The sequence below is a fragment of the Calidris pugnax genome, unplaced genomic scaffold (genome assembly GCF_001431845.1).
Source record: "Calidris pugnax isolate Ruff unplaced genomic scaffold, ASM143184v1 scaffold37, whole genome shotgun sequence".
Classification (NCBI taxonomy): domain Eukaryota; kingdom Metazoa; phylum Chordata; class Aves; order Charadriiformes; family Scolopacidae; genus Calidris; species Calidris pugnax.
The window spans coordinates 1,809,093-1,827,638 of record NW_015090816.1 but is presented as its reverse complement, the minus strand read 5'-3'; the positions used below and the strand labels follow the sequence as shown (position 1 = coordinate 1,827,638).

General features: G+C 41.1%; 1 protein-coding gene across 10 annotated transcripts in view; it reads left to right on the top strand.

Annotated features, from left to right (window-relative positions):
• The first annotated feature begins 18 nt into the window (after window positions 1-18).
• The window catches only part of ARMC8 (armadillo repeat containing 8), a 79,891-nt gene continuing 61,363 nt past the window's right edge, over window positions 19-18,546 (top strand). For 7 of the 10 annotated variants that reach the window (XR_001411701.1, XM_014939718.1, XM_014939719.1 and 4 more), the window contains exons 1-3: window positions 19-161; window positions 2,424-2,500; window positions 16,075-16,146. Coding sequence is in view for 9 of the 10 variants with exons in the window: in XM_014939718.1 (XP_014795204.1) it covers window positions 117-161; window positions 2,424-2,500; window positions 16,075-16,146 (194 nt within the window). In the remaining variant the exon portion in view is untranslated. Of the gene's footprint in view, window positions 162-2,423; window positions 2,501-3,707; window positions 3,727-5,796; window positions 6,071-16,074; window positions 16,147-18,546 lie in introns of those variants that run through there. The other 3 variants (XM_014939715.1, XM_014939716.1, XM_014939717.1) reach the window with 3 other exon arrangements.

The window sequence follows — 18,546 nt, the reverse complement described above, 5'->3', positions numbered from 1 at the left end:
CCGCTCCGCCATGAGGCCCTGCCCGCCGGCGGCGGCGGCGGCGGCGCGCGCGCGGGCGTGAGGGAAAGGAAGAGAGGGCGCCGCCGCCGGAGCTGTTGCTGCTGCGTTCCGCCAAGATGGCGTGCGTGCTGGAGGCGCCGCTCCGCATGAGCGTCCTCTCGGTGAGTGCCGCCGCTGCCGCCGCCGCCTGGGGGGGCGCCCGCCCCTCTTCCCGTCCGCCGCCGGGCTCGGCCTGACCTTGGCCTTGGCGGGGTGTGGGTGTGTGTGAAGGCGGGAGGTGGTGGTGATGGTGGTGGGGGGGTGCTCCCGGCACCTGCCGGGCCCCTTTGTGTGGCGGCGGGGGGCCCGGCGCCGGGAGCGGGCCTGGCGGGCTGCGGTGGGCCGCGGGGGTGGTACGGGGTGGCGGGGGGGGCGCACGGTCCCTTGTCTCCCCTCCCCACGTCGCAACAACTTCTTCCCAGAGGCGGTTTTCTCTTCAAAACGGCTTTTCCCTCCTCGTTTCTGAGGAGCCCGGTCCCGTTTTCGTGAGGCGGGGAGGGGGGGCTGGCTCTCCTGAGGTAAACTGACGGCACGGGTCGCGCTCCGCAAGCTGCCCTCAAACTCCTTTTCGGCAAAAAGAAGCGTTATTCCTGAGCTGTGGTCACTGGGCTGTGCTGCCCAGTCCCCCTCAGGAGCTGTCGGTGGCAACGCTCTCCCATCCCGGGCTGGCAAGCGGGTGGGTGTTTTGGTGGCCAAAGGCGGCTCCTTCCCCCTCAGAGCCCCTCGGGGATGTGGGGACACGGCCCCCTTGGGGATGGCTGCGGGGAGGAGGCCGCTGGGGGGGCTCCGTGGGGCAGGGAAGGGGGCTAACAGCCGCCACGGGTGTCCCCTCTGTGGGGGAAGCCGAGGGCATGTAGAACAGCCCATGCTGGTCGCCCAGTCCTTCTGCTTATCAGGGACTAACAGCGCTAAAGGTACAGCGTGGACACTCCTTCAAAGAGCTGAAGTGTTGGGCTTTTTCCCCCCTTTTTCCTTTTTTTTTTTTCTTTTTCTCCTTAAAATTTCATACTAGGTAAAAGAACTTTGAAACTGATGATGTTGATAAATTCTTTATTTTTGGGGCACTACCTGAAAAACTTGTTTGCCTGGATATGAATGCCCTTCTGCATATTGCAAATCTAGTAGTTGATAGGGTGAAAGCCAGGAGATCTTAGAAGCAGAAAGCAGTGGGATCTCTGAAGTCCAGAAGACTTTTGCGTATAAACACACAGATCAGGTCAATGAAAGTCCACTGCTGCTCTCAAAAATATTGTCTTTTGTTACATGGTGGAAGTTTATCTGTAGAATTTATTTGGCGTAATTTAACAGTATTCCTGGAGACAAAGGAGTCTTGCTGCCCCTAGATGATTCTTCTTCTCTTAGAGCTACGTGAGACCGCAGCAAGAAGCTGCTGGTGCTTCTGACATCTGGGTGGGGAAGCAGGAGCAGATGCAGCCCAAGAGTAGATACTTGCAAAAGCAAGGAAGAGTTTACAATTCCCTTGTAGCTTCTTTCAAGGAAAACTCATAAGGAAGAAATGGGAAAAGCATAATAAAAAGTTGAGCTGGCAAAAAAAGAAAAAAAAAAAAAGAGATAATGGAAATGCACCCTGGCACGTGTTTGTGAGAACCTGGAGGGAAAATTCCCTTCCCCTTTCCCACCCTTGTTTTTTGGAACACTTGCCATCTCCAATTTTGGATCTTCTCAAAGGGAGTAACAAATCATTGGTGCTTGAGTGTTTGGCTTACAAGCATGGTCCTGCTGCTGAGAAGAGGATATTTTGTCTTATAAAGTATGGAGTTATGAATGTTATGGGGAATATTGTGCTGCTGTTCCTGTTGAAGTTGTGCAGTGTATGGAAGGACAGTCTTGACATTTTAAGATATGTTATGATAAAGTAAGTTACAGAAAAAATGTCTTGGTACAAGATTCCTTATTTTTGAGAGTTTGTTTGTGGGTACTTCTTGAGCAACATTAACTGCTCTTAGAATATTTTTTTTTTTTTCAGAAACTTGTGATGTTTTTTCCTATATCATAATTAAACATAATAAAATTGGAGTTTAAAGCAGTGCTGATAACTGAAGTTAGACCCCTTTTGCGTGCCCTGTTCATAAACATATCAGTTGCTGGCAGCGCTCCGTTAACTTGCTTTGACTCGTAACATGTTGTTACCACATGAAGCACATCATCTTCTTTAAATCACATTTAAACACAGGGTTAATTCTCTGTGTGGATGTTCCCCGGCAGTTACGTACTGCATATTTAAATATGATTCTGTGGTTTTGCTGCTATCTTGCCTGGTAGGTTTTGTAGACCTACTGCTGCAGTAGCTATTCCTGTTTATCTGCCATTATATGAATTGATATGAACTATTAATTAATTATTATTTTCTTTTGTCTCCACAGGAGGTAACGGCTAGTAGCCGCCACTATGTTGATAGATTATTTGACCTCGATCCTCAGAAAGTCCTGCAAGGTGTCATGTAAGTCATCTGAAACACTTGGGCTGTTGGTTGTGCATAGACTAGGTTCACTTGAATCCCACCAGAGTTTTATGTCAAGGGCAAGAAGCTCTTCCTATCACTTTTTTTTTTTTAATAGAAGTCTTGTTGGAAACTTTTATTGCAAACACAGTAGCATTGTTTTAGCAGACTATCACTCTGTGGTGCATATGGTTCATAACGTAGTCTCCCACTTGCCAGAAATGAGGTTAAACGTTCTGTGAGCATTCAAATATTTTTTTTTTTTTGGATAAATTTCTTCCTTTTTGCCAGCTTTTGCTCTTCTTTCAAGTCTGTTGAGACTCTTTTCTCTTACTCCACTGCCAAGTCAGGGTACCTGCCTCTTTTTCCCCCTGCTGCTGTGCCTGAGTGTTGGCTTTTTTTTTTATGCATGGCTTCTGTCTCACTGATGGGAACTGTGAGCCGAAAGAAAATGCTTCCATAGAAATTAATTTGGATGCAAATTATATTTCAGTACTTCAGTTGCATGCCAGTGATAAGGGGTAATAACTGAAAGAGTGAGTAAAAGACTTGCCCTTTCCAATAGGTAGTAAACTGGTGCAAAGATCTGCTTGTTTTCTTGCTGTCCTTGGGCTATGAGCTCTCCACTGTAACCACACAGCCATGTGGCAAACAAGTCCTTGCCTAGGGCTGACTTTTGGTGGTGAAAGCAGACCTTTTCAGGCTTACCTGTAACTTGCTGGCTGTGGCTATCTAGCAAAACACCAGAAGTCATTGAAGGACCAAGTGGATCAAAAAGCCAAGAATGTTGGTTGTGTTGCTTAGGACACTCTGAAGTGTTTTCCAGTAGCAGGTTAAAAAAAAAAAATTATTCCAGTAGGTGTTCCAGGGGCAACGTATCAGAATTAGTGTCCCTTTGAAGTACATGAAAAACACAACATACATAAAACTGTCCTGGGAACTTTATTGGTTGAAATACCCCCTTACCTGCATAAAAACTTCTGGTCCACCACCGTAACTACGTACAGGTTCTTAACTCTTCCTTGTTTTGTTTCCATCCCTTGGCCTTCTTACTCCACTACTCATAAGGGCTGGTGTGATGGTCTCAGGGGCAAGGATGTGTCTCATCCTATGTCCAAGTGGGTTGACTGAGCCCCTCTTTTCTCCTTGGCAGATGCCCTGAGCCCTGGGTGGCGCTCCCTCCCTGCTCTCCTTTCTTTTCAAAGGACTGGAACCCACAACCCTTGGTAATCACTTCCCTATCTTTTGAGGTGCTATTCATGTATTTTGAGGTGTAACTGGTTTCCCAGAAAAGTTCTAGGCAGTATCTTTGTCTCAGCTAACAAATTCTTCATCTTGTCCATGGATGTCAGTGGGTTCTACGTTGATGTACTTTTCTTGCATTTAAAGAGAAGAAAATACCAATTTATTTCACAATGGCATTCAAAGGGCAGATTTGGATGGTAAACCATTATTTGTGATGCTCTGGTTAAAATCCTAATTCTGAGAGTATATCTTTCCAGGCAGTGAGCAAATCCTATGTGGTAGATTTGTTATTTTCCAAATATTAGTGGATGGGTGTGAAATATTAAAAAAAATATGTCAGTCCAGAGTTCTTTTGGGGCAGAAAAATACTGCTTTGCTCAGGGTATCAGAAGAGGTATTGAAGTTGGAGTGAACTGATAAAATAGAGCAGAAGAGGATTAAAGTTCTACCAGAAGTGTCTGTCAGAAGCTTTCCCAGATATTCTGCATACTTTGCTGAAAATCTTTGGTTCCTAAGATGTGCTGGTTCTGTTTTTTCCCTGCATCCTGGCTGAAAATACTGGTGACCTAGATTTTTATTTTGATTGATGGAACTGTACGAATATCAAGGATCAGAAAATGGGCTGTCTTAAGAGGTTTTGTTTCTGCAGATTGTCTTCAGTTACAATAGTGCTGTTCTTCATATGCTATTACAGATGCTTGAATGAATAACTTGGATTTGGGGCTTTTTTTAATTGCATCCTTGTAATTTTAATGAAAACCAACTCCTCAACGAGGTTTGGTAAAGGTAAAATATAGCTAAATGCTTCTTGAACTTGAAAATCATGCCAATCCAGTTATCATCTTGTAACTTGAGAAAGCTTTTAATTACATATTCTGAAAGTATTTAAATGATCAAATCTCTTCTTTTCCTTTTGTTCCCATGAATTGTCAGAGAGGCTGTGTTCAGAATCTTCTTTTGTCCAGGCAGTAAAGTCTTACCTGGTAAGGAGCTTTTTCCTTTTCCTCTTCAGGGGAAAACTGAGAGACCATTCCCCTTTTGTCCAGTGCTGCTCTGTGTGGTTCTGTTGATCTTATTTCAACATGCCATGCTTCCTGCAGAACTTTTGCTCACATCATTTCTATTACATTCATCTGGGTGTTAAGAGAAGGTAAGAAGGGGAGAATTGTGTGTACCTGCCAGTAAATCATGGATTTCAATTCAGGATTTGAAATGCTGAGGTTCTCACAAGGATGACTGCTGCCTTTTACTGTTCTTGATAGCGAACTGTTTAAAGTGCACAAAGCCCACGTCTTCATACCCACACCTGTGTGGCAGCATATGTATTTACATTGCTGTTTACTGCCTTTATAAATGAGCAAGCTTAATATAGTAGTTTCCTTCTGTAAACGTAAACTCTACATTGTGGCCATGCTTATGCTTGAAAGCTCTTTGCTTTGTGTCTACTTTTGGTGCTCTTCTAAACCTTTCATCTTCTACAGAGCGTTCTACAGTTCAAATTTTCTCAAATAGGCTCTGACTGCCTTCTGCAAGGTCAGCATTAATGTCAGGTATGCAGCTACGGAATACATTTAGTGTTGACAGTGCATAGACTACCTCAAACAGATATTGTAGGGGATTAAATACTGTATTCTCTCAGAAGTTCTCTTAAATGCTTTGCCCTAACTGGCAGAGGAGTAGAACATAAATAGCTCTGTAAATTTCTGCATTGTTATAACAGCTTTGTTTGTCCCAAGATGATTGCTGCAACATCATCCTGTGCTTTGCAGTGTGGCAGCATTTATTTATTTTTAAAAACAATTCTGGGTGGTGATTCTTAGACTGTCATTTGCTTTTCACCCGCTCTTAAGCTCAGGACCATGTTGTTCAGATGCAAGACTGATACCTGGTTCTGTCCTCTAATTTATTTGCTGGCCAGGGGCTTCGTTGAGAGACATTTTGTCATGCTTACGTTTAGCCTGATGTCTTCAAAGAAGCAATCTATCATTTTATGGAGAGCTATGTAATTCCATCTCAAGGGCTGGTTTTGAAAGGACTGTTCTTTCTGACAGATCTGGCTTACTCGAGGTCCCAACTGTTTCTCATCAGGCCGTTCCTCAGCAGTCAGAGGATGTCATCTTTGAAGGCTTGTAAATAATCATCTTTGTGGTGCGCTGAGAATTCCTACGCTACTGCTGTTTCTGTCCTTTACGGATGTGCTTATCCAGCCAGCTGGAGTTACTACACAAGCATTTTCCAAACTTGCGTGAGCATTTCATTTGTCAGGAAAATGAAAGAAACATCCTATAGATACGGCACTTGGTACCGAAAAATCAATTTCAAAGTGTATGTCTACAGTATCTTCCATTTTCCTAGAGAGCATGTCTAGTGCTGTGGTGGGAATACTGGTACAGATCTATGCAGTATATTTAATTGGAATATGTGCTTTTGACACAGAATGGTTTTGAGTGTTTGAGAACTGATGTCCTTGATAAAGGAAAGTATAATAGGTGGCGTATGGGTAAGGAGTTGTGGACCCCTTTGAATCTGACAGTTCTGTTTTTAGGGTCCCTGCAGACTTAGAGTGACAGTGCTGCAGTGGTTAGTGGTTATACTCAGTGTTTTGAAGACTCTGAAACTGATACTTCAGTACAACCAAGATGTAATTGGGCTTACCTTTGCAGTAGGTTCTTGGATGCAAAGTTAGGTATGTGTTAAAAGTTCCTCTCAGGGACAGGGGACTTGCACTTGAGTTTGACTGAAGATGTTTTCTACTGCTTGCTAGTTTTTGCCTTCTACAAACAGAAGATGCCAGAAGGTAGTCACAAACCAGAAAAAAAAGCCCTTATATTATAGGCAGTAACACTGCTTTTATGGAACCTATCTTCTATCTTTTTTGTGCTCAGTTGCTTTGAAATTAATTGGGAACACCTCAAACAGTGTGGGTTTTCTTACATCCGACTTTTTTTGTGTATTCTTGGATTTGGAAAAAATGTTCCAGGCATGTGTTTAGATGACTGTATAATAGTGTATTGTATTTCTCAGCTGTGGCAATTGGAATGAGAGCATCAGTGCAGTGTTCCACACATGTCTGCAGGGAAAGCGGGGGAAATATGAGGCAGCCTGATGGAGTGGGAAGAGAAGAAATTCCCATCTCAGTTCTAATGGAGCACCAGGTACCCCCTTCAGACAGTTATGACGAGGCTACTTCTGCCTCTTGTTCTTCATGTCCTGTTCAACAAACCTTCTTTAAAACTAAATAATGAACAGCACTTGTTTTCGCATTGTGCATCCCAAACATGTGCGACTGCATTTTCAGTCTCTCATTGGCAACTTCTGAACCTCAATTTTCTGCAGTATTCCCTCCCTTGTTTTCACCAGAATGGCCCTGTGGAAACAGAGCAGTCCTTAGGGGATTGTTCTTGTTATACTTTGCCTCTGTACATTTTTGATCAATTCTGTTATCTCCTAGACCGTACTCTGTAGTAAATGCATGTTCTTTCAGACGCAATGGGGAACTTTGAGGTCTAATTGGCTAAGAACAAGTGATACAGTTTTTTGAAGCGTTGTTTTTGTGCAGTGGCATCCATGTGTTGAGGGAAGAGGCTCCCGAGTCTCTTCTGTTTATACTTTGTGAATGACAGGATAAGATCTTTGTGGCTTGGGAATGGAAAGCTGCTGCTTTAGGTTGCAGAACCTGACAGAAAATTGAGCGGGTTTAAGTGATGCTGAGAGGGTGCTGGGAGCACTACTCTGTTTGTTGATTTCCCCCTTCCAAGAGATAAGCTGAGGAACCTAATAGCTAGACAAGTTTTCAGAGTGATAGAAGATGGAATTGAAAGGCCTCAAACATCATTTGAGAATTAAGCAGTGCTCTGTGAAGAGTGGTTTTCAATGTAATAGGTTTTGTAGAGGCAGATGGAAGAACAGTGTAGATACGGAGGGAAGAAAGGAAGATGCAATAGGAAGAAAGCGTGTTCCTGTCCTAGAATAAGATATTCTCTCACTTGTGCTTTCTTTATAACACAGCAAAAGGTACAAATGCATAAGACTGTTTTTTCGCAAGTAAATTGTATCGTAACATTTGGTCTAGTATTTAGAGCTGGGCTAATTTTAGAAATTTGGCCAGCAGTCTTCAGCCTAATAGGCTTCTTTAATATTTCAAGCCTTGCAGTTGCCACTCTGTGAGAAAGGATTGATGATTAAAGAATCTGTTTCTGTGCTGCCTTTCAGAAGGGCAGGAAGACACTTTACTCCAAAATCCCTCTCTTGATGCCAGCCCCAGAGTAGCGATACTGTTGCTGTGATGATTTCGGGCTGTAAGTAGGGTGAGAGAGAGCAGAAACAACTTCTGTCAGACCGGCTGATGTAGCTGGAGAAAGTCAAGTGAGCCTTGGTCACAAAAGTCTTGAGGTCTGAGTTTGAAGTGGCAGACTTCAAAGCTGAGCACAGTTGAATGCTCTGAGGTTATTCAGAGTTTAATTTATTAATCTGTTAGACAAATGCAGAGGAGAGGTGGTTGCCTGTAAGGGAGGGCAAAATGAAAATGTAGCAGGCTGTAGCAGTGAGGGAGAAATAGTCGTTATGCCCTTTGGGGGTGTGTGGGGTGTTATTAAGACTGAACTAGAGGTTGGGCCTCAGGCACGTGTATCACAAAATCAGCAGTGCTACTGAGCTTGTGATTCTTCACATGTGGAGTTTTATTTTTTGATTCTGAACTGCCAGTTCAAATTGATTGGAATAAGCATGAAAAAAATGGAGGAAGCTTACTTTCCAAAACAAGCTCGTTTTTAGTTTGCAATATGGGACTATGTACTTCTAGGCTGACTCCTTGCAAAGGGTTGGCATTTCTTGTAACATTCAAAGGACAAGACTCTTTTTACAAATTAATTTGTCTAACAGATGATTAAAATGATTCCAGTATGTTTGCTGTATTGCTGGTGCTGAACTGATAATTTAAATGTGTTGAGATTTTTTTTTTTATTTTCACTTTTTTTTTGGGGAATTGTAAAGTAGCAGGAAGGCTGGCTGAAATGCCTTGTCTGAAATGTCAGTGACTCCCCCATATGTAGGGAGTTTTAGGTACAGATGAACTGTGGGATTTCTGTCCTAGTGAGCACTTACTAACACCCATTTGTGAAAGGAAGTTTAGCCATGACTTAAAGCATACGGAGGCCAGTACATCATCTTAGCTGATAGCTATTTGGAGCTAAAAATCTGAGGCTATGCTTTCATGTCGGAAAGACTCCAGGTTATTATAATCTAATGTGTAGTAGCTACGTCAGATTAACAGGTTTTGATGATCCTTCAGTGATTGCTGGCCTCAGGTGAGGTGGAAAGTGTCGTACAATATTACGAGCTCACATGTGAGAACAGCTAAGCAGGTTCTGGAAGGGCATTTTAAGGTATTTTCCTGGACTGAATGAAATTTAAGAGTTCTCTACGTGAATGACTTGTGGTGGACAACATTCCTTTGATAATCAGGGATGGGCTTAACATGGTATTATGGACAAACATAACTTTAAATCAAGAGACAGTGAATGAAAAATGGTGCTAGAAAAATGCAGTGTTACAGGATGCCTCTCTGCTTAGTGAAATTTTGCTTCAACTGTAGGATATACTGCTAAATGCTGAAGGCACCACTTCACCCTTGGGGGGAGATAGACACACTTAAAAAAAAAAAGTAACACGGTTAATCGTATTTGATGTTTTGGGTCATTCATCTGAAGCAACAGTGGTGAAGGCTCTACTTTTCACATCGTTTGGCTGTTTTTGGGATAGCTGAGAAAAAAGTATTTTGCTGATCTGGCGTCACAGAGCAGGAGATCTCTCAGTTTCTGAGAGTTCTGCTGAAGTGCAGCTGTTTTCCCCACAGCTCTCTTCGGATAATTCTTTGCTGTTATGGCCTAGTTTATTTAAATTGAAATGGAATTGAAATGCTGATAATACATCTTTGCTGTTATGGCCTAGTTTATTTAAATAGCAGAGATTGATGCTGGAATTGAAATGCTGATAATAAGGAGTCAGTGATCTCATGCAACTTGTAGCTCAATTTCCAGACTCAGTGCAAAGGATGAGGCAATAAAAGATGCTTGAGAGAGAGCTGGGAAAAGCAGCATCTCCCGTTTTGTCAGCCAGCCTAGAGATTTGAAAGGAACTTGAGTTGAAACTGCAGCCAAAGACACAGAGAGTTGTTGATATAGAAGGCTAGCGTGTGAAATGACCGATGTAAGCTCTTACGTGGAAGTAAAGATTTGATATGAGAGGCTTTTTCAGCCTGTCACACACACAGAGAGCAAAATAAGTACTGGAAACTGGAATAGATTCAAGATAGGAATAAGCTATAAATATTTCTAACTACAGGTATGGATCATTGAGACACCTTATCTTTCTATTTGGTAGACTTTCCTTGGCAAGAAAACTTAGGACAAGGTAAGTTGCCTCTCCAAAGAGAATACTTCAGACAGGGGTTCAAGCGGTTTCTGTGGTGCTGTGAGATGGCAAAGTTGGATTAAATGATGGCTTTTAGCATTATGGATGCTAAATTCTTCTGTTCTGTATTGCTGCACTTATAGCCATATGCTGTTTTTCTACAGCACTTGGATTTTATGCAGCGTCTGGGAGTACTGCTGCACTTATAGCCATATGCTGTTTTTCTCCAGCACTTTGATTTTATGCAGCGTCTGGAGTATGGAATTAAGATTGGGAGCAAGCACGGATTTAGGGTTTCCTTGTCTAAATGTTGAGTTTGTTTAGTTTGCACTGCATGTTAATCGTGTAACAGTTTCTAAGTGTTAAAACTCAAACAAGCTGAGTAACAGTGTCTCTGTGTGCTACTTTGTTCTTTCCTTTTTTCCTTTGCATCAACTGAGATCTTTTGAATGGGATTAGGAATCTTTTCTTCCCAACCTGATGATTAACTGTAAAAATAAGCTGATTTACGATTTCTGTGGTTTGCTTGAGTTGGCAGGAGTTTTTAAGGTTTTATTCACTTGGTTGGACTCGTAATCATGTTAGTACAAACATGCTCCCTGCTAAAGGGGTAGGAAACAACTCACTTGTTGAGTAATTAAGAGATATTCAAGCTGTAGTAGCAGATGGGCTAAGATGTAGCCCATCTTAGAAACTAATTCTGTCAAAACAATGGTGGAAATATTTTAACGTGCAAACTTTGTCATTAATTCTTGTTGTTGATTGTTTCGCAACTGTCCATAAAAGTGGGAGAGTGGGAGGAAGGGAGAAGGAAGAGGAGGCAAAAGCTGTAGAAAGCATAACTGTCAAAACTTTGGCCACACAATTAACTTCTGACTCGAGTCCAGCCAGTTCAGGTTTTTATTTGAGCTATGTCCTTGTATCAGTTACCGGTACCTCAGCTTTTGAGACATTTGCATTTTGAAAACCTTTTCGGAATGATGCTTTGCGTCATTCTATTGTTTGTAATTTTGGTCAGCCTCTGGTAGATAAATCTGGTCTGACAATGCATTGTTTGGATGCTTCCTCTGTGTGCGTAATGGTCTCGGAATGTCTTGTAACTATTTCATACTAAAAGTGAAAGCATTGGCTTGAAGTGTCTAGGAATACTTTTCCTTCTGTGGTTGTTCACCTGACCTTCGTTATCCTTCTCTGTCTAGGAACCTCTTAAACATGGCTATCTACTCTGTTTTCAGAAGACTTAAGCTGAGAAAATATCACACGAGCTCTTATTTCCTCCTCTTCTGTGTAGTTCCTTTTGCTGCTTCCTCATCAAGTCACTCTAGCTCGTTTCAACATCTTTTGTGTGGCTTTGCTAGAAGGTGACATAGGAAAGCACCAGGCTTTCTGTTCTACCAGAATTTTAAAGTTTCTTAGGTTTATGCTTGATTTATGGTATTTAAAAACATAGGTAAAACCAAATTCTCACTGAGGAGTCCATCTATCCATGTTGCTTTCTCAGGATCTCTTTTATGGAAGAGGTGGGGGTATTGGGGCTGGCTAGGAATGCCTTAGAGTCTGTTCTTCCTCAGCTGGGAATTAGCTCACACCAGTTCAGAGAGCTGCGCACCAACCTCCGGACACTTCTGGTGTTTCTGTGGGAGGACTCCCAAATTTAGAGACAATTTCATGAAGATGTGGAATTTCGATAATTTCTGCTTAGGCCAAAGTTCAGCACCTTAGGTTGTTTCTACAGTAATAACTTACATTGACAGACTAGATTGCTGATTTTCTCAGGACTTAAGACATTTCATAATATTAATTTTTATTGGCTAGGAATCACTAAAACTTCCAATTTGTTATATTTAATATTGCCTCTTGGTGACCTTAAGTGGGCTACATCTTGTGCCTTTAAACAATTGCCCATTAAGCATCAGAATAAAAACATAAACTTCATACACAATTGGCAGATTAATTCCTCTTGTAACTCCTCTCGAGCTGCTTCTGGATGGAAATTAAATATTGTTTTTAATGAGTTTAATATATTCCTAAAATATTTTATTTTAAACACTCATACTGTACTAATACACTTATGAAACTAGCATGCGTTGTATTCTATTTATAGCTAATTAATTGAACTCATTACTTTTGGGTTTCTGTGTTCCATAAGATTGTTAGAGCTGATAGACCTCAGCTGATAAAGAAAATAAGTCTTTCTGCTTTTCCAGTCTCTTGTTTAGTTTCATAACTTAAAATTGAGTGGCCACAGGATTGAACTGATGAAATCATTTTCTTATTTCTTTAAGAAGCAATAGGAGATGGAGAAAGCTGGTTTAGCACTGCAGGAAGCAATACCTCCAAGCGCTTGGCTAGGATCGTATTTTATTGATGTCAGCCTATATTATCCTGCTCTACAGGGTTTTTTTCACATAAATTATTGCATTTTTGTAAATGTAGGCATAAACATCAGCTATCATATTTTAAATCTATGCATTGAAATTGCTGTAGTTCAGGTAATTTTGTTAAATTACTTTGAATTTAGTTTGAATCTAAACTGTAAGATTTAATACGGAGAAATAAACAAAAAACAACCTCAAATACATCTTAAGACCTCTGTCATATGAAAGCTTCCTGGTTTGTCTTTTGGCTCTATAGAAAGCTACCTTTATGAGGCTGAGGAACTAAGTAGAGCTGGAATGTGCTAGGTACATGCATAAGATCTGCATTTTTCTTCTGAAGCAGGAGGATTGATAACCTACCTGAGAGCTCAGAGCTGATTGTTGGAATAAAGCCCACGTATCTCCCTCTTCTGGGTCATGGTCTTCTCATAATTAGGCCTACAATCACCATAGACTAGTTATTCTTTGAAGTTCTCATCTCTTTGTGGTTTTGCTGCTGTTTTCTCCTTCCTCCTTTCAAGTAGGAAAAGGGAGCAGTGTGCATGACATTTGGAAATAAAGTGGGTATCCAGTTTTGGACTACAAATTTCTGAGGTTTCTTTGTTACCTCTTGTAGAAGATAGCGATCTTTATTGCTTTGTCTCCTTGGATGAATTTCATGTCGTCTTGGATCTGAAATCAGTCAAGCTCAAACTTGTCGGAGATGATGTTTTCAAATAAGGGAGTTGCCCTCGGTTTTTCCAAGGTTCATGATTCACTAAGGACCTGGTAGACTAGGACAACACCTGGTACTTTACTTCTTAAGGTCATTTTCTTCCTAATCAGGGAAATCTCCATAAAATGTAATGTGGAATCACATAATTATTACAAAAAAGTCTACTGTTAGTCAATATTGGATTATGGCATTTTAAGGATATTCTTGGTTTCCATATCCACCTCCTTCCTCTGTATTGAATAGGTTAATTTCTGTAAGTGGCAAATTTGAAGAGATAAGCGTGGCACGCAACTTGGGAGCACCAAGGCATAACGCCCACAAACATGGTGATCTTGGCTGAGTCTTATCTCTGACAGCTCTTGGTCACCTTACCAATTTGAAGGTATTTTACTTGCTTGCAAGTTGAAGTGGTCGAATGTACCCGTGTTGAATTTGTCAGAAATCTCAAGTTTGTGATATTTCTTGTCTATCTGCCCTGACCTTCCTGAGGAACTTTATGAACCAGGATGGAGAAACTCACCTGAATCATTTACAGATCGGGACTGACCTCACTCAACCTCTCAGCTTGAGCATTATGGAACTTGGCCATGTTCTTGCCACTTCTGACAGGGTCTCTAAATCAAATTCTAATAGGCAGTACTTCTGGCATACGAAAAGGTTATAAGGTTAGCAAGCCATTCTATTTGGGAATTGGTGCAGGAGTCACAAAATTTGTTGTTGGTGTTTTTTTGGGGGGGTTGTGGTTTGTTTTTTTTTAACACAGAATAATGTGTAAAATCACCTGAGCAGGCATTAAAATGTCACCAAAATCCATTGATTAATTCTTCAGGGTGCTTGGCAGGTGCCTTCTCTTTAGCTTCTCAAGATGCCTTCAGAGATAGGTGATGGGATGCAGCCTTTCTGATGACTTGGAGAGCGTGTGCCTAAGGAGAATGGGGTGAGGTAGCCTTTTGAGGAGTCCTAGAGTGGCCTGAGCAGTTTAGTACCTGAACCTAGCACATCTCTCGGTACAGTTTCTATTCCTGTGAGACATCTGATCATTGCTTCTGTCACTGTTGGCTGACCCTTGTACTTTAAAAACCTTTAAAAATGGCTGGGATACTTTCCTATCAAGCATTCAGCATAGAAACCGCTGCGGTGCTGTTGCTGAGTTTTGTGAAATCTTCAGGTCCATTCCTCATATTTTCTTGGGCTTTCAGCTTAGCCTGTCTTCTGATCTTGCTCTTTCTCCTCCACCTCCTCCTGCCTTGTGCTGTGAAGTTACCAAATTTATGGGAGATATAGCAGAAAGGTCCAGTGTTTTCTGCTGATACTCAGCTGTGTAAAACGGTGTGCTGGGTAGGCAGATTCCTGGGAGGTGATGCCTCACTTGACAAGGCAAGTGGTTTCCTGACTCTGCCTGTGTTAAGGAGATACACAGAACTGCAGTTTTCAGCTGCTTTTAAGGCTGCTTAAGGTTGGAGCTCCAAAATCACTAACCAAACTGGAGAATTTAGCCTCCATTTGCTTAAAATTCCTAAAATACTCTTCTGCGGCCGCATAACTGTATGCAACAGGAGAGTGAGTCACATGGAGAAATACTTCAGGAAGGCAAGCAATTACCTTTTGCTAATTGAAGTTTATAAAGGTTCTGTTTATGCCAGTCCAGATATTGCCTGCCTCGGCTAAGAAGTTTTTTTTATACCTCTAATGAAGTGCGTTTAACACCTGGGACAGCTGCTTATTGCAGTGGAATTTGCACATTCAGGGGGTATGTAAGGACTGTGTAGTGTTCATGAAGGCCAGGGTGGATCTTACAGAACAAGGCTATTCTGAATCTCTTAAAATTTGCAGATAGCAGGTGGAAGAGTGCTATAGTGGCAAGAAATATGTTAAAGCAACCACTAAAGCTCCCAAAACATTTTGAATGAATTGGGAGATAGTTAGCCAGTGATTAATTTATCAGTTTTGCAACACTGTAATCAATCTAGTTTCTTGCTGATAAAGATTGATCTGAATTTGGACTGGCTTCTTATGAAGGTCCCTACAACTAGGAAGTTTCCTAGAAATGTGTCATCTTGATTTTCTGAAACTGGTCATAAGTTGCTAGCTTTCTTTCAGATTCTCTGGATGGTCATATGTGTTCAACATGTTCATGAAGGAAAAAAGATCTTAAAAAGGTGGTGGTGCCTTAAATGTATTTAACTTGCAGTAGCTCTCAGACAGGAAAATACTTTTGTTTCCACTTTATTCCTGGGATTTTTAACATACAGATGTTTAGGTGTCCTGCTGACATTCACAAAAGGAAGACTGTGGTGAAGAGGAGAGTGAAAGTCTGGTCTCTGGAGACTGGTGATAGTTCCTCGTTCCCTTATTTTTTTAGCTTTTCCTTTTTTTTTTTTTTACCCCCAGCCCCAGCTTGTCTCTTCCTGCACCCAGTAGAGTATTCAGTTAATACTTTAAATTGCCAACATTTGATTTCCCAATCAATAGCGTTTTTTTTTTTCTCTTTTCTTTTAGAAGTCTAGTGAATATATGAGCACAAAGAATCAGTGTATCTAGTATTCTTCAATAATGAGACTTCTCCACGTCTGGTGTGCATGTGAGATAGTTTGGGTTTTTGCTTACTTGCATAAGCTGGGAGATAATGGCATCCCAGAGCTCTGGGGTATTTATCTGTGGGCTGTGGAAACTGGGCCCTGGAGCGTTACTCAGTCATGTAGGTGCAGCATGGACATGTGAAAGACTACTTGATAAGCCTTCATGGAAATAGTAAATTCTATAGATTAAGCCCTCAGTACCTCAGCATAATTTACCAGGGTTTGTTTTTCTTTCTGGATTTACAGAGATATGAAAAATGCTGTAATTGGAAACAACAAACAAAAAGCCAACTTGATTGTTTTGGGAGCAGTTCCAAGGTATGTCCTTTGCTACTCTCCTTTTCACTGATTCACAACAGGTCTGGAATAATGATCCTTAGATCAAAGGCACTTTTTTGTTTTAACTTTGATTGTAGTTGACTGCATACTTTCTTTAATGTAACTGAGAGAGACTTGAAGTATCTGTTAAACTCATGTATTACAGAACAGGCTGTTGAGTAATGCTTTTAATTTAGAATTTCATAGAATCCTCTAAAGTAGTCTTGGTGGTTTTTATTAAACTTTGTCAGCTCACGAATGAAATCTAATTTCTGACATTGATGATATTAATGATGGATGAAAGTGGTTGTATCTTACTACTGTTCTTGAGCCGATTGCCTGGTGAGTTCACAAGTGAAAATATATAAGTTTATGTTAAATATAATTTTAAAATATTAAAAAACATCTGAGATGATTTGCTTATCTTCTCCACCTGCTTCAGACAATTAAAAATCATTGATCATACTTTATTGCTGAATTCCAGCTTCAGCTGATGTTAATGTTTTCTGGATCCTGATTCCACTAGTAGAAATTTAACAGGTAACTTTATCTACTGGATTGCTCTCTTCAGCTTTCATTTCACCCCTCTTCTCCTCCAGCTTTCTTCCAGCCACCATTTGCAGCAGCGGAGAAGGAAAACATTGAGTGCTGTATTAATCTTGTGCTAGCAGTATGGGACCCACCTATGATCCTTAAATGTCAGCCAGGTCCCAAACCAGTCTGCTTGAGAAAGCTGCTTCTGGCTTGACAAAAAAAACGCCTTTTATTTGCAGGGAATATCTGCTTGTTTACAGATTGAGTTTGTGTCAAAGCTAGTACTTTAAATTCTCTAGGGATTAGCTGTTGGGAAACCCCTCCTACAAAAGCTGCTGAATTATCTTCCGTTTTGACCAAATATAAACAGGTGAAGAGAAGAGTTCACATGAGATGAAAAGATCGAAGTGGACATTTGTTGAAGATTATGCAAAGTTTAAGGATATTTTTTTTTTTCAGCAAGAAGCCCCAAGGGATTCTTGCAACTACTGTTGATTCTCCTGAAGATCTCCAACTTCCAAATCTAGAACCTAGAATCTGTTCTTAAGTTTTATAGGACTTCATGTTCCTTCAGTTATCCTGCTTTCTGCTGTAACTTCTTCTGTGCCCAGTAATGAAAATCCAAAAGTGGTTGTGTTTTTATTTTCCTGTTGTTAATGCCTTCTGGCTGTCCAAGTAAATTTTATGGTTAACCTATAACTTCAAATAAATGACTGGATTTGGAAAACCTTAAAAGGTAAACTGTCACACTTGTCCTCACTTCAGTACAAGTTATCCTCAAATCACAGGAAATCTCATGTCAAGGCTTTTCAGACTAGAGGTAGGGATAAAGGTAATTGACTGGATTATTGTGAGAAAAGACGATTCTCACTGGCTAAAACTTATGTGGCATCATCTACCCCCAAGTGCCTTTCAGAAGGCTTTAGAATTTCCTCAAGGTGTTGCAGACAGACTTAAATAGATTATAGACCATTTGGATTAGAGAACTTCTTCTGATAATTCTACCTAACCTAGGAATTCTACCTAGGAATTCGTTGGCTTTTTAATGACATGCCTTGTAGTAAATGAAGTATCTTCTGATAATTCTACCTAACCTAGGAATTATACCTAGGAATTCATTGGCTTTTTTGACGTGCCTTGTAGTAAATGAAGTGGCCACTGATGCCGTTAAGAGTATGGAAACCTTTGGAATTCCAATCTGTAAAGTCAAACGTTTCCCTGAATAGGACTAAGCAGGCCAGCATTCTTTATTTTGAGTCTCCTCTGCAAAATTAATGAGGAAAACAGTTTTCTTTTCACAGAGTTAGATTGCAGTCTCCCGAGGGAAATTAGTTCTTTTCTGTAATGGCATGGGGTTTGCGAGTTAGATTGCAGTCTCCCGAGGGAAATTACTAATGGCATGGGGTTTGTTAAAATTCTTCTGCTGCTGCTTTGTCCTGTGGTTCAGCTTCTTCTTTACTCACTTCTTGCTTTTCTCTTCTTCCCCAAGTATTCCTCCAGCAAGCTTTCAGAAGAGACCCTTTAGACCCAAAGAACCCCTTTGGATTTCTCTCACTTAGTGGAAAAGAAAACAGTATGTTCAGGTATTAGAAAGACTCATAGGAGGTTTGGAAACAAGTCTAGGAGTATCTTGTGTTTGAAGTTGGGCCAAATGCTACTGGTAGGTATGAAGTAACCCTATTATTTTGAAATATTAGGCTGCCACTTGGTTGGAAAGAAGTTGGAAAGATCTCCCTACAGGAAAATATTAGGCTGCCACTTGGTTGGAAAGAAGTGCAAAGTCCTTTAAAGATCTCCCTACAGGAAGAAAATGCTGGGGAAGAATGGCTGGATCACTGTCAATTTCTAGGCCTTCTGAGTCCATGA